We start from the raw sequence: 9878 nt of genomic DNA on the forward strand, positions 1-9878 counted from the left end.
AGGAAATTGACATCTGCAGAAGTCTTACTGCTTTCATAATCATATTCATCCTGCAGACACAACAAAACTAATTGATCAAACTGATTTGATCAGTGTCATTAGTTCAGAAACCACAGCCTGCTCTCTCCCACCACCTGCCGGGGTTTTGATAGGATGATTGTGATATTTCAAAGATCCCTCTGCTTTTTCATTTGTAATCGCATGGGAAGATTAAATCTGCTGAACCCTCAGTATGGTACTTTATGCACGTGCATACACACACACACACACACAAATAAAAACACACTCAGGTCTGGCAGAAACAGGCTTTCTCGGCCGCACACCCACACCCACACCCACACCCACAAATCTGTGGAGTGGTGCAGCAGGCAAACATGGTGGAGATTGATTCCTGCTAAGCCTCCACTGTTATCAGCTGAGTGCCAGCTGTCCAGGGAGAGCTCGCGGGGGCCTGTGGCTCTGCTTTGTGGCGTGGGTGGCTAAAACATTTGCTGACCCCACCCGCCACAGCCGCTGCATACACACAAGCACACAAACACACATCTCCCACTGCCTGCCTGCTGCAGCGACTGACAGAAGCTCAAGCTTTTTTTTTTTTTATCCTCTGGGAGGCATCAGCAGACCAATATGTTGACTGCATACTGAGTGCCAGGGAGAGATGGGAGTGTGATTCTAGGTTAGGTCAGGGGCTCCCAGTAGAGGTAGACTGAGGACCAAGTAGTCACATGATTCGTTCTTAAGACTGTGTGCAGATATGGAGTGAACCAGTGGGCTGAAAGGGTTTGCAGTAAGAGAGATCTCATAAAGCTCTGTAGCTGTTAGACTCACTGTAGGTTAGGTGATAGAAATTAGAGAGTTTGCTATACTATATGTATTACAATTTTACTTTAAGTCTATTGTTGGCAGCTTAATGAGAAGGATTTCTTAATGGATTTACAGGATTTTTGCTTAACTATGATTAAGTCCTGGTATTTATTTAACTGGATCACCCAAAAACAGACATTCCGATCTTGTTGTTCTCAATACAATTTCCAGAAAATGTACTTTTATTTATTTAAATACTTCATGATATACACTGTATCAAAAATAATCTCAAAAATCTGATCTGAAGAACAAATGGATAACTGGTTTTGACAAACTTGACTGCTTGCACACCATGGTGTTGCAGCATGTTATAAATCTTTGTGTGTGTGTGTGTGAAGTGAGATTTTCAAGGCTGCTGACAGGTGCTGATGTTGTCTCTTCAGAGAGCAGAAGGACCCTTTGTACCTGCGGGATAAACTTTCACAGAAACATTCCAAGGAGCAGTATGAAGCGGCACAGAAAATAGAGCAGGAGTACAGCCGCTTCTTCACAGGTTGGTGGAAAAGGCTTATTTTCTCTGTGATGTACTAAAGATAGCATAGATACAGGAATTACAGTAATAACGTATGAAATGTTTTGAGCTTATAGAGACATCTGCAGGGCTCTGTGTAAATGTACTGAATGGGCTGCTACTGAGTACAAGATGAAATAAAACATTTAAGGGCTGAAGAACACAATAAAAATCTTTTTAACCCTTATGTCACCTCAGACCAATTAATTAGTTCACATAAATCACAAAATACATATTTTCTGATTACTAGTGGTAAGGTAGTGCTAGTGGTATTAATACATGCAGACGGAGCTGAGGTGTGGACCTAAATCATTAATTTTATTACTTTAGACTCTACTTGGCAACACAAATAACTCCTGACTTCACTTGGACTCAAGCCTTTTGACTTGAAAATATTCGATACCTTTCCCCAAAGCCCAAAGTTAAATCATTTTGTTTCCAGAATCAATCTACATTAATCAACTATATTCATTCCAAGTTGGCACTTAATTTCCCAGATCCTCTTTGTATAAACTAATCTGACAGCATTAAATCACCTATTTGTAGACCCCCCCATTATAAAAGTATGAAACTGAAAAAGAGCACATATTATTACTCTGTTGTTAAAATGGCATTACATTTGGTGAAGAGTGCATTATGACTTGCTTAGGACTCAAAACTCAAACTGTAGGACTCTGCATGCAGCTGTTGTCAGGTGTTTTGTGGTGGTCAAAGCATTTAAAATTTACATTTGGAAAAACAAAGCAACCACGTATCAATGCCCCACTTCCTCAGAATAATCCAGGCACCCCACTGCGATCTGTCCTCAGTCTGCTGACCGGAGTCTGCTGATTATTCTCAAGTAATGCTGGATCAGACTACACAACATTGTATATCTTTGGAGACTATATCAGATTAGATGATCATGGTACCACACTGAACAGTATTATCTTTCTCATTTGTCTTTCGGCACGACACAATAGAAACTTCAATGCCAACCTTTCTGTTGGTGCCTTGTGAGCCATTCTACGCACAGAATTGGTTGTCTGGGAATAAAACTGAAAAGTGTCCTTGCTGCTCATTTTCGTTCTCGATGCTTCACCTCCCCACAGATTTATTTGGCCAATATAATGTAGTTGAATCCTGGCATAACTTTTGGCACAATTGTGAGACAGATGCAGTCTAGTTGAATTTCACAATCACAAATCTCAAAACCAAAAATAAATATAGATATCAGTCAGGCTCAAGTTGTATTAGGTTGAACCACCAGAGTCTGCTATACAGCAAGAGTTTCTTTTAACAAAAAGAAACTAGAATAGAGAAATGAGACGAGAGAACCATCGAGCAAACCCACTTACAAATGTAATATTTTAATATGATCTAGTTTATCCAATGTGAGTCTCTAACAGGACTGGAGGTCATCTGAGGTTTTTGGAGCAGAGTATGTAGAGTTAAAGTTTTGGTATCTGGAGCAGCAGCCAGTGTGAGACACCCAACTGTCCCACTGATTAATGACTCTATAAAAGGAGGAGATTTATGGGGAAGGGCTTTTGGAAATGAACACATACCGCTGCTGATCCCTTCTAACAGGGAGAGGTGGCCGGCCAACTTCTTCACACGAGCCGTGTTGATGAGAACTGTAATTATCAGCAGTTATAAATCTGAGTATGTGGCGGTAGACGGGATCAAGTGGAGCTGATCACACCCCTGCAGTTTTAATCTCTAAAGTCCAGGACTAAAATTATTTGGCCGCACAGTTTGACACTGTTTGTCCATGGAACATTGGGGTTGTTTATAGCTCCGGAAGAAGATGGTTGACAGAAAGTTGATCATCAAGGATTTCAAGCTTTTATCCGTTTTGTTTTATTAAAAAAAAACTTTGAGTTTAGAGCTGAAATAATTAACCGTAACCCTTCTGAGTCAATTAATAGACAAATATTTAGTGGCTACTTTAATAATTGGGAATTAAAAAATTAAAATCCCATTTTTCAAGCAAAAAAAACAAATATTTCCTTGTTTCAGCTTCTCAGTTGTTAGGATGTGCTGCTTTTCTTTATCTTATGTGAAAGTAAATTCAATATATGTGGGTTGGGGACCACGCACCCAAATCTCAGACTGAACTGTTGGCAAATGAGTTGCATTGTGGGTAATGTAAGCACCAGGTTTCGACAAGGAAGCATCGATTTTGATCCTTCTTTTCAAAACTGTCCATCATGAGCAGTGTTAATTGAGAAAATAATCACAAAAAAGTAATCATTACACAATTTTCTAACATTTTGAATGATATAATATGAATCGATTTAATTAAAAAATGACAGATTATGTTGCAGCTTTAGGTTTTCATATACAAGAAGCAAAGTTTCAGCCAAATCTAACATAAATAGTTAACACTCCTCATGTAAATATTCCTCCCCACCCTCACTGTGTTGCAGGCGTTGTCCAAGGAGGCAGTGTCTCCTACATTTGCACTCAGATCATGACCATCGTGGAGCAGGAACAGAGTAAAGTACTGTGGATCCCAGATGGAGCACCGTAGAAACGTCACCTCTCACCACATGTCACTCGGAAACTTTCGAGGAGATGTGATTTTTATAATGGGACACACAGTGAATCGGTACATCTAACAGACATCATGGTTAACTCCACTCCACACTGCTTTCTCACATATAGCAATATCAGCACTGATGACGATGATCATGTAATATTCCCACTACAATAGTGATGTACTGTACTGCAGATAGATTTTGTTTACACTAGTATTTAATACTTGAATGTTTTATTCTCCCTTATATCTAGTAGCACTCCTTTAATCCCACTTTGTCCCACGAACATGTCGGACCACAGGAAGTCTGCGTCGATGCAAAGTGAAGACTTTATTCTTGAAGTGAAGATAGAGTGGACCACCGTGTTCCCTTCTCTATATTTATACGCATTTTTCCTGCCATTTAATTTATCTAATCAAATCAAAGTTGTTGGTTATGAACCTTTTGTTACACAAATGTAGTTGTCTAGTCAATAGGAAGGATGATATTTTCCAATTAATGTTCTTATTTATAGAGGAGAAACTGGGGCAAGTTTTGCTTCCTACCTTCATCTTCTGTTGCAGTCTTTGTTTGTTTTTTTTTCTCTGTTTGACATCATTTCACTCCTCAAAAATAATACTGTGCCAAGCTAAGAAATATTTGCTAATCTCACAATCCATTCTTGGATTTATTAACACTACAACTTCTATTATAAATCACACAGCGGGTGTGTTTCACCAGTTCGTCCCAGTTTGTGTGTTCTACTGGTATTGCCAATACTTGTTCCTCTTTGTCAAGTGGAATTTTAAGAAGGGATATTTTATTTTTCTGGTTCACGGTCGACCGTCAACTGAACACATTCACAGGCACCTCTTGGATTTTCAGTAGATCACGTTGTCAACATTTCATGTTCAAGTTGGATGAAACACTTAGAGGTCAGGTTTTCTCCTAATGAAGGTTAATATTTCTATAAAATATTAAAAACAAAGTACTGTTAATGGAATGCAAGTTGTCTGTGTCTTACATTAAAATATAGGTGTTTACTCATCTGATCCATCCTCAGCTTAGATATACATATATTGCTTCTTCTTTTTTTTGATGCAAGATGATTCATAAAGCAGGCTGATATTTGTCAAGTCACAGGTTGCACCTCAACGATCAATACAGTTTTCATCCACCAGGGGGAGTAAACAGCCACTCTCATACCACATCATCATTGCTGCCTGTTCTAGAAAGATACTGTTCCTTAACTTGTTTAACAACTTTAAAGTCCATATAGTTTGACATTGGCGACCATTTTAAAATGAATACTTCATCAGCAGCAGCTCTTACAATACAAATATTACGTTCATTCTTTCAGGAAGATTTGTGTTTTAAACCCTTTGTACGCACGGACACGTTAGGAAAACAATAACAAAACAAACAAAAATAAATCTTTGTGTGTCTTTTTTTATCAGTTTCCGAATATAATGTTAATCGTCTCAGAACAAATATAAAAAGCGGAACTTTAGTCTATAATATAATTTAATGAAACTAATATGAGAAGACAAAAGGAGTTTAAAGTGGATTTCATTCGTTATAAGACTGAAAGTGTCTCCGCATAACTAAGAGTTTAAAGTAAGATGGCTGTAACCACAAAGTTACAATCATCAAAAATGAATGAAGCGGTCACTATAAATAACCAGACATCCAGATAAGCATCGACGTCTATGGATGGCTCCTCCCCCGCTACCTGTAAATCTGCCATCTCCCAACAAATGGACGTGACAGGCGGCCGCCGGAACCCGGGGAGCGACAATTACTAAATCTACTCTACGATTCAAGAATCCGACCATTTTTAAAAAATTGAATTGAACGACGTCTCCCTTAAAGGATATCGATAAAGTGCGAGCCTTTAACGCGGGGAGCGCATTCAACAGTGCGCGCTGCGGAGCCGAAGTAGCGGAGCTGCTGAAAGCTGCGCTGTTGAACGAGGTGGAGCAGTGAGTGCATCCATCGACTGGTGAGCGCAACACGCCTCTCCTCTACAATAATTCTATAGTTTTATCCATCGGGACTGTCAGGGGAAATCGTCAGTTTTTGTCAGGTCGCGAGAAAATGTGATTTTTACGCACAGATCAAAGGATGACGCGCAACCCCAGCCATGAACGCGGATGGTGAAGGCGCACCACTGATATCTTGATTTCAAAAAGAGGAAGTTTTTATTATTGCGCGTGTCTGCCGTCGACTCAACTTTTTACGTCCCTTTTGCTCAGTGAAGCCAGATGAGAAGGCAGAGGAGCGGGAGGTGGCTGACTTAACATGGCTGAGCCGCTGGGGCATCAGGGGGCGCTGGCTGGAGCTCCCCAAAGCGCCTGAATCCCAGTTTAGTTGATTGTTTTTCGGGGAGGTGGGGGGTGGTGCTGGGCTGGCAGGGTGACCAGAAGCCGATAATGTCGAAAAACAGGGAGAAATTCAACCCGGACCCGTCCATCCACATATCCAAGATGAATGTGATCATCCCGTTTTCACCAGATGTGCCCTGTGACAGCAACGGCCAGCGGATGTGGTGGGCTTTCCTCGCCTCCTCCATGGTCACTTTCTTTGGGGGGCTCTTCATAATCCTCCTGTGGAGAACTCTCAAATACCTGTGGACTGTGTGCTGCCACTGTAACGCCAAAAAGAAGGTACGTCCGGTCATTTCACGAATCACCACACCTCAGTTAAAAAGACTTATTTATTTATCACAGGGGGGTTTAGTATAACAGCCAGTGCGTGACAACAATGTGTCCAGTTTGATTTATGAAATGGGCTCCTAATTAAATCTGTATTAAGGCCCCATCCGCAGAGAGCACAGTGAATCATTAACTCTGCTTCTCTTGGCTTAATGTCACATACAATAACAAAGAAATGTAATTCTACCGATACAGCTTCACTTTTTGACCACACACTGGTGAATTATGGTGCGTTTGAGCTGTTTTTAAGTTGTAAGTGCAGCTGACACTTGTTGGTGGACCAACACACAAGCAGGTTACACTGATTATAAACAGAATTTCTTCCAGAAGTATTAGTTGATATGTGAATATGTGAATTGTCTTTTTAGTTGAATTTAAAATCAGCCCTCTTTGCATAACATGCATCATAGCAGATTAAGATTTAATACAAGCAGCTGGAAGGGTTGTTTCACCCCAAATGACAAAAACAAAAACCTAATCCTAATGGTGGTATGTAGTCATGCAGATCATTTTGGTTTTATTTGCTGAGGTTTTAAAATATCTTACTGCCTCCACCCAAATTCAGTCGAGGTGAATGGAGTTTCATTAGTGCTACCGAAACCGTGAAAACATACATTTTAAAAAATAAAAAATAAGCAGCAACTTGCCTCTCTAGAAACAACATCCATGTTATTCTGGATAATTCCTATAAAGAGATGTTGCTGTTGAATCTTTTCAAAGTAATTTTTAATGCTGTGACCATCACAAACATGAACCCACCCTTTAAGATTTGAAGGCATAGACAGAAGCCGGAATTATTAACAACTTTAGGATGTAAAAAGGTTGAGAGAGTCAGATTCTTCCCTTTTAAAACAAACCATAAATGTAATGTCAAAAATGGTTGCCTAGTAGCTGTCCAAAAAATCTCATCCCTAGCATAGTTCCCTCATAATTTATGTTCTCTTCAACATAGTCTGAGGTCATTACTATTGCTGCTTTAAAACCCTCCAGTCAACCGTGCAGCACCATTTGTTTGACACGTTTCCAAAAGTCAGGAATAGTTTCGGCCGTTCAGGACACACAGTCAGCTGCTGCCACATGAGTCGTACATTGTTGGATGTCCAACAGACATTCTCTTAGTGGTGTGTATCTGTAGGGTCTGTGTGGCGGTTAACACTCATGCCACAGTGTAATCCTCAGAAATCATTTTCATAACATTTAAGGCAGACTGCCACTAGATTTTCTGCTTTGCAATTGTTACGACACCATCTGCACGAGGCCCGGCCGCAGTCCTGCGTTGGGAAAAATAAAAAAAATCTTGCTGCGTTTCTGTTGGAGCAATGACAGGCTCTGTTTAACTACATCTTAAAGTTTGTATCCATCCCCACACGCTAAAGGACGACCCTGGAGTAGCTGATAAAGGTGCCAGAGATGGTGCAGTTTATCTTTCTACCTAATGTATGTGCATTCATCTCTCAGACAGGCAGGGTGGAAGAGGAGGAATGGCAAGCAGGGTGGTACTGACCTTTAAAAGGGAGACGCCTGAATCATTTCCATGCTTTTGGGTGAAGCTGGTTACAATTAAGGCTGCGACTAATGATTACTGATTACTTTGATCTGTGATTAATCTGCTGGTATATTTTTTGGCTATTTAGATAATCGCTTTAGTCCTTAAAATGTCCTGAAATTCCCAGAGGCTAAGGTCCTCAGATTGCAACAATTCAAAACCCAAATATATACAAGTTAAGCTGTGCAAATGTTAACATTTGAGAAGCAAGAACCAGTAAGTGTTTGGAATATTTCTGCTTGATAAACACAAAGATCTGTCAGTCGGCTGAGCGTTTCAGCTCCACAATACTTAAAAAGCATCCATCAGCTTGCATTCGGGGTTTTATTTATAGATGTACAGAAATGCAACAGAAATACATCTGTGAAAATAAGATCAGGATGAGGTTGTTCCTTTCAGAGTCTACTGTTCATGTGTGAATACAAGAGCGCAGTCAGATTTTGTGTTTTTCTTCACATTTTGCCAAGTGAAGCTGGTGAGCTCCACCAACCTGTTGTGCTACTCTGTGGGAGTCAGCCACAGACGGGTCATCCTTTCACTTTCAATCTTCCCCTTTCCGCCTTTTTTGCTCTCCTAGCATTCATTTCATAGCTCCAGCCCTGTCTTTTTTTTTCTCACCCTTCTTTTTCTCATCCAAGAATCAACCTTCCTCCAAAGTGTCAGAAATGCAGTGTCAGGCGCATACGGTATGTGCCATATGAATCAGTGTTTTTGTTGCTAAGCAACTAGCAAGCAAAGGATTTCATTATAAGAGTAAATCTCTCTCTGTTATGCAGTTGTCTAGGCTGTGAGATGTGGCAGGTTGTGTTGGAGGAACACCTCCCCACCCCCTCCCAGTCTGTGCATGTCATTAGCAGCCCAAACATGGAGCTTTCAGTGTATTGTTCATAGATGGGAGTTGATAATCGGTTTCCTCCTTTTCTGATTTTCAGTTTGTTTTCCCCTCTGCGGGGCGTTCGCTGCCCCGTTCTCCTCTGTTCTGACAGCACTGAGACTGAGCCTCCATCTCTGTGGCTCTGCCTTCCCAGTCAGATGGTAATCGATGAAACTTGTCGTTTGTGGGGTTCTGATGAATGAAGGCTATTATCTGTCTGAGAGGAAGAAAGACATGGTGTTCATCGTAAATGGCACTGCACTCACAATGGAAAGATTGGCAGATTCTCAGTCATTTTTCTGTCTCACAGTTAGCTAGTTTCATTGAAGGAATGTGTTTGTCTGTGTGACACTGCATACAGTATCCAACAGTAGTAAAGTACATGTGGCATTGGCCAATGTGTTGTGTACCCCATAGTCCTGCAGCGAGGTTCTAGGGATGGGGATGTCGACCACTTTGATCCAAACTATTGGATGGATTGCCGTGAATTTTGGTACAAACATTCATGTTCCCCACAGGCCGAATTATAATAAATATGATGATCCCTTGACTTTTCCTCGAGCACCACAGTGAGGTTTACATTTGTGCTTTTGAGTGAATTGTCTCTATCACATTTGGATTGATTGATTAAATGTTTAAGATGAAAAATTCTAAAGACTTTGGTGATCGCCTGCCATTTCATATAGGGTATTAGGTCAACATTTAATTACAGTTAATTAGGTTAACAATTAATTTGCCCAATATTGGTTTATGACCTGCAAAATCCCATCAGCCTCAGCTGTACCACTACTGTTTTTACTGCTAATTAGCAAATTTTATTATGCTAGCATGCTAAACTAACATGGTGAACATGGTAAAGATTATTAGC

General features: G+C 40.5%; 2 protein-coding genes across 6 annotated transcripts in view; both read left to right on the plus strand.

Moving 5' to 3' along the window:
- Positions 1-1233: 1233 nt before the first annotated feature.
- On the plus strand, positions 1234-4879 carry LOC118333670 (disks large homolog 5; the record flags this gene model as incomplete). The annotated part of the gene is made up of 2 exons (XM_035669420.1): positions 1234-1357; positions 3787-4879. Coding segments are annotated over 2 exons (228 nt in total), but the record flags the coding sequence as incomplete, so codon positions are not given.
- Positions 4880-5616: 737 nt separating this feature from the next.
- The window catches only part of LOC118329061 (calcium-activated potassium channel subunit alpha-1-like), an 89655-nt gene continuing 85393 nt past the window's right edge, over positions 5617-9878 (plus strand). For all 5 annotated transcript variants that reach the window (XM_035663052.1, XM_035663035.1, XM_035663044.1 and 2 more), the window contains exon 1: positions 5617-6542. In XM_035663052.1, the coding sequence (XP_035518945.1) occupies positions 6309-6542 (234 nt within the window). In that variant the 5' untranslated portion in view covers positions 5617-6308. The remainder of the gene's footprint in view (positions 6543-9878) is intronic.

Source organism: Morone saxatilis, unplaced genomic scaffold (assembly GCF_004916995.1).
Source record: "Morone saxatilis isolate NCDOM2014 unplaced genomic scaffold, NCSU_SB_2.0 Contig1, whole genome shotgun sequence".
Taxonomy (NCBI): Eukaryota; Metazoa; Chordata; class Actinopteri; family Moronidae; genus Morone; species Morone saxatilis.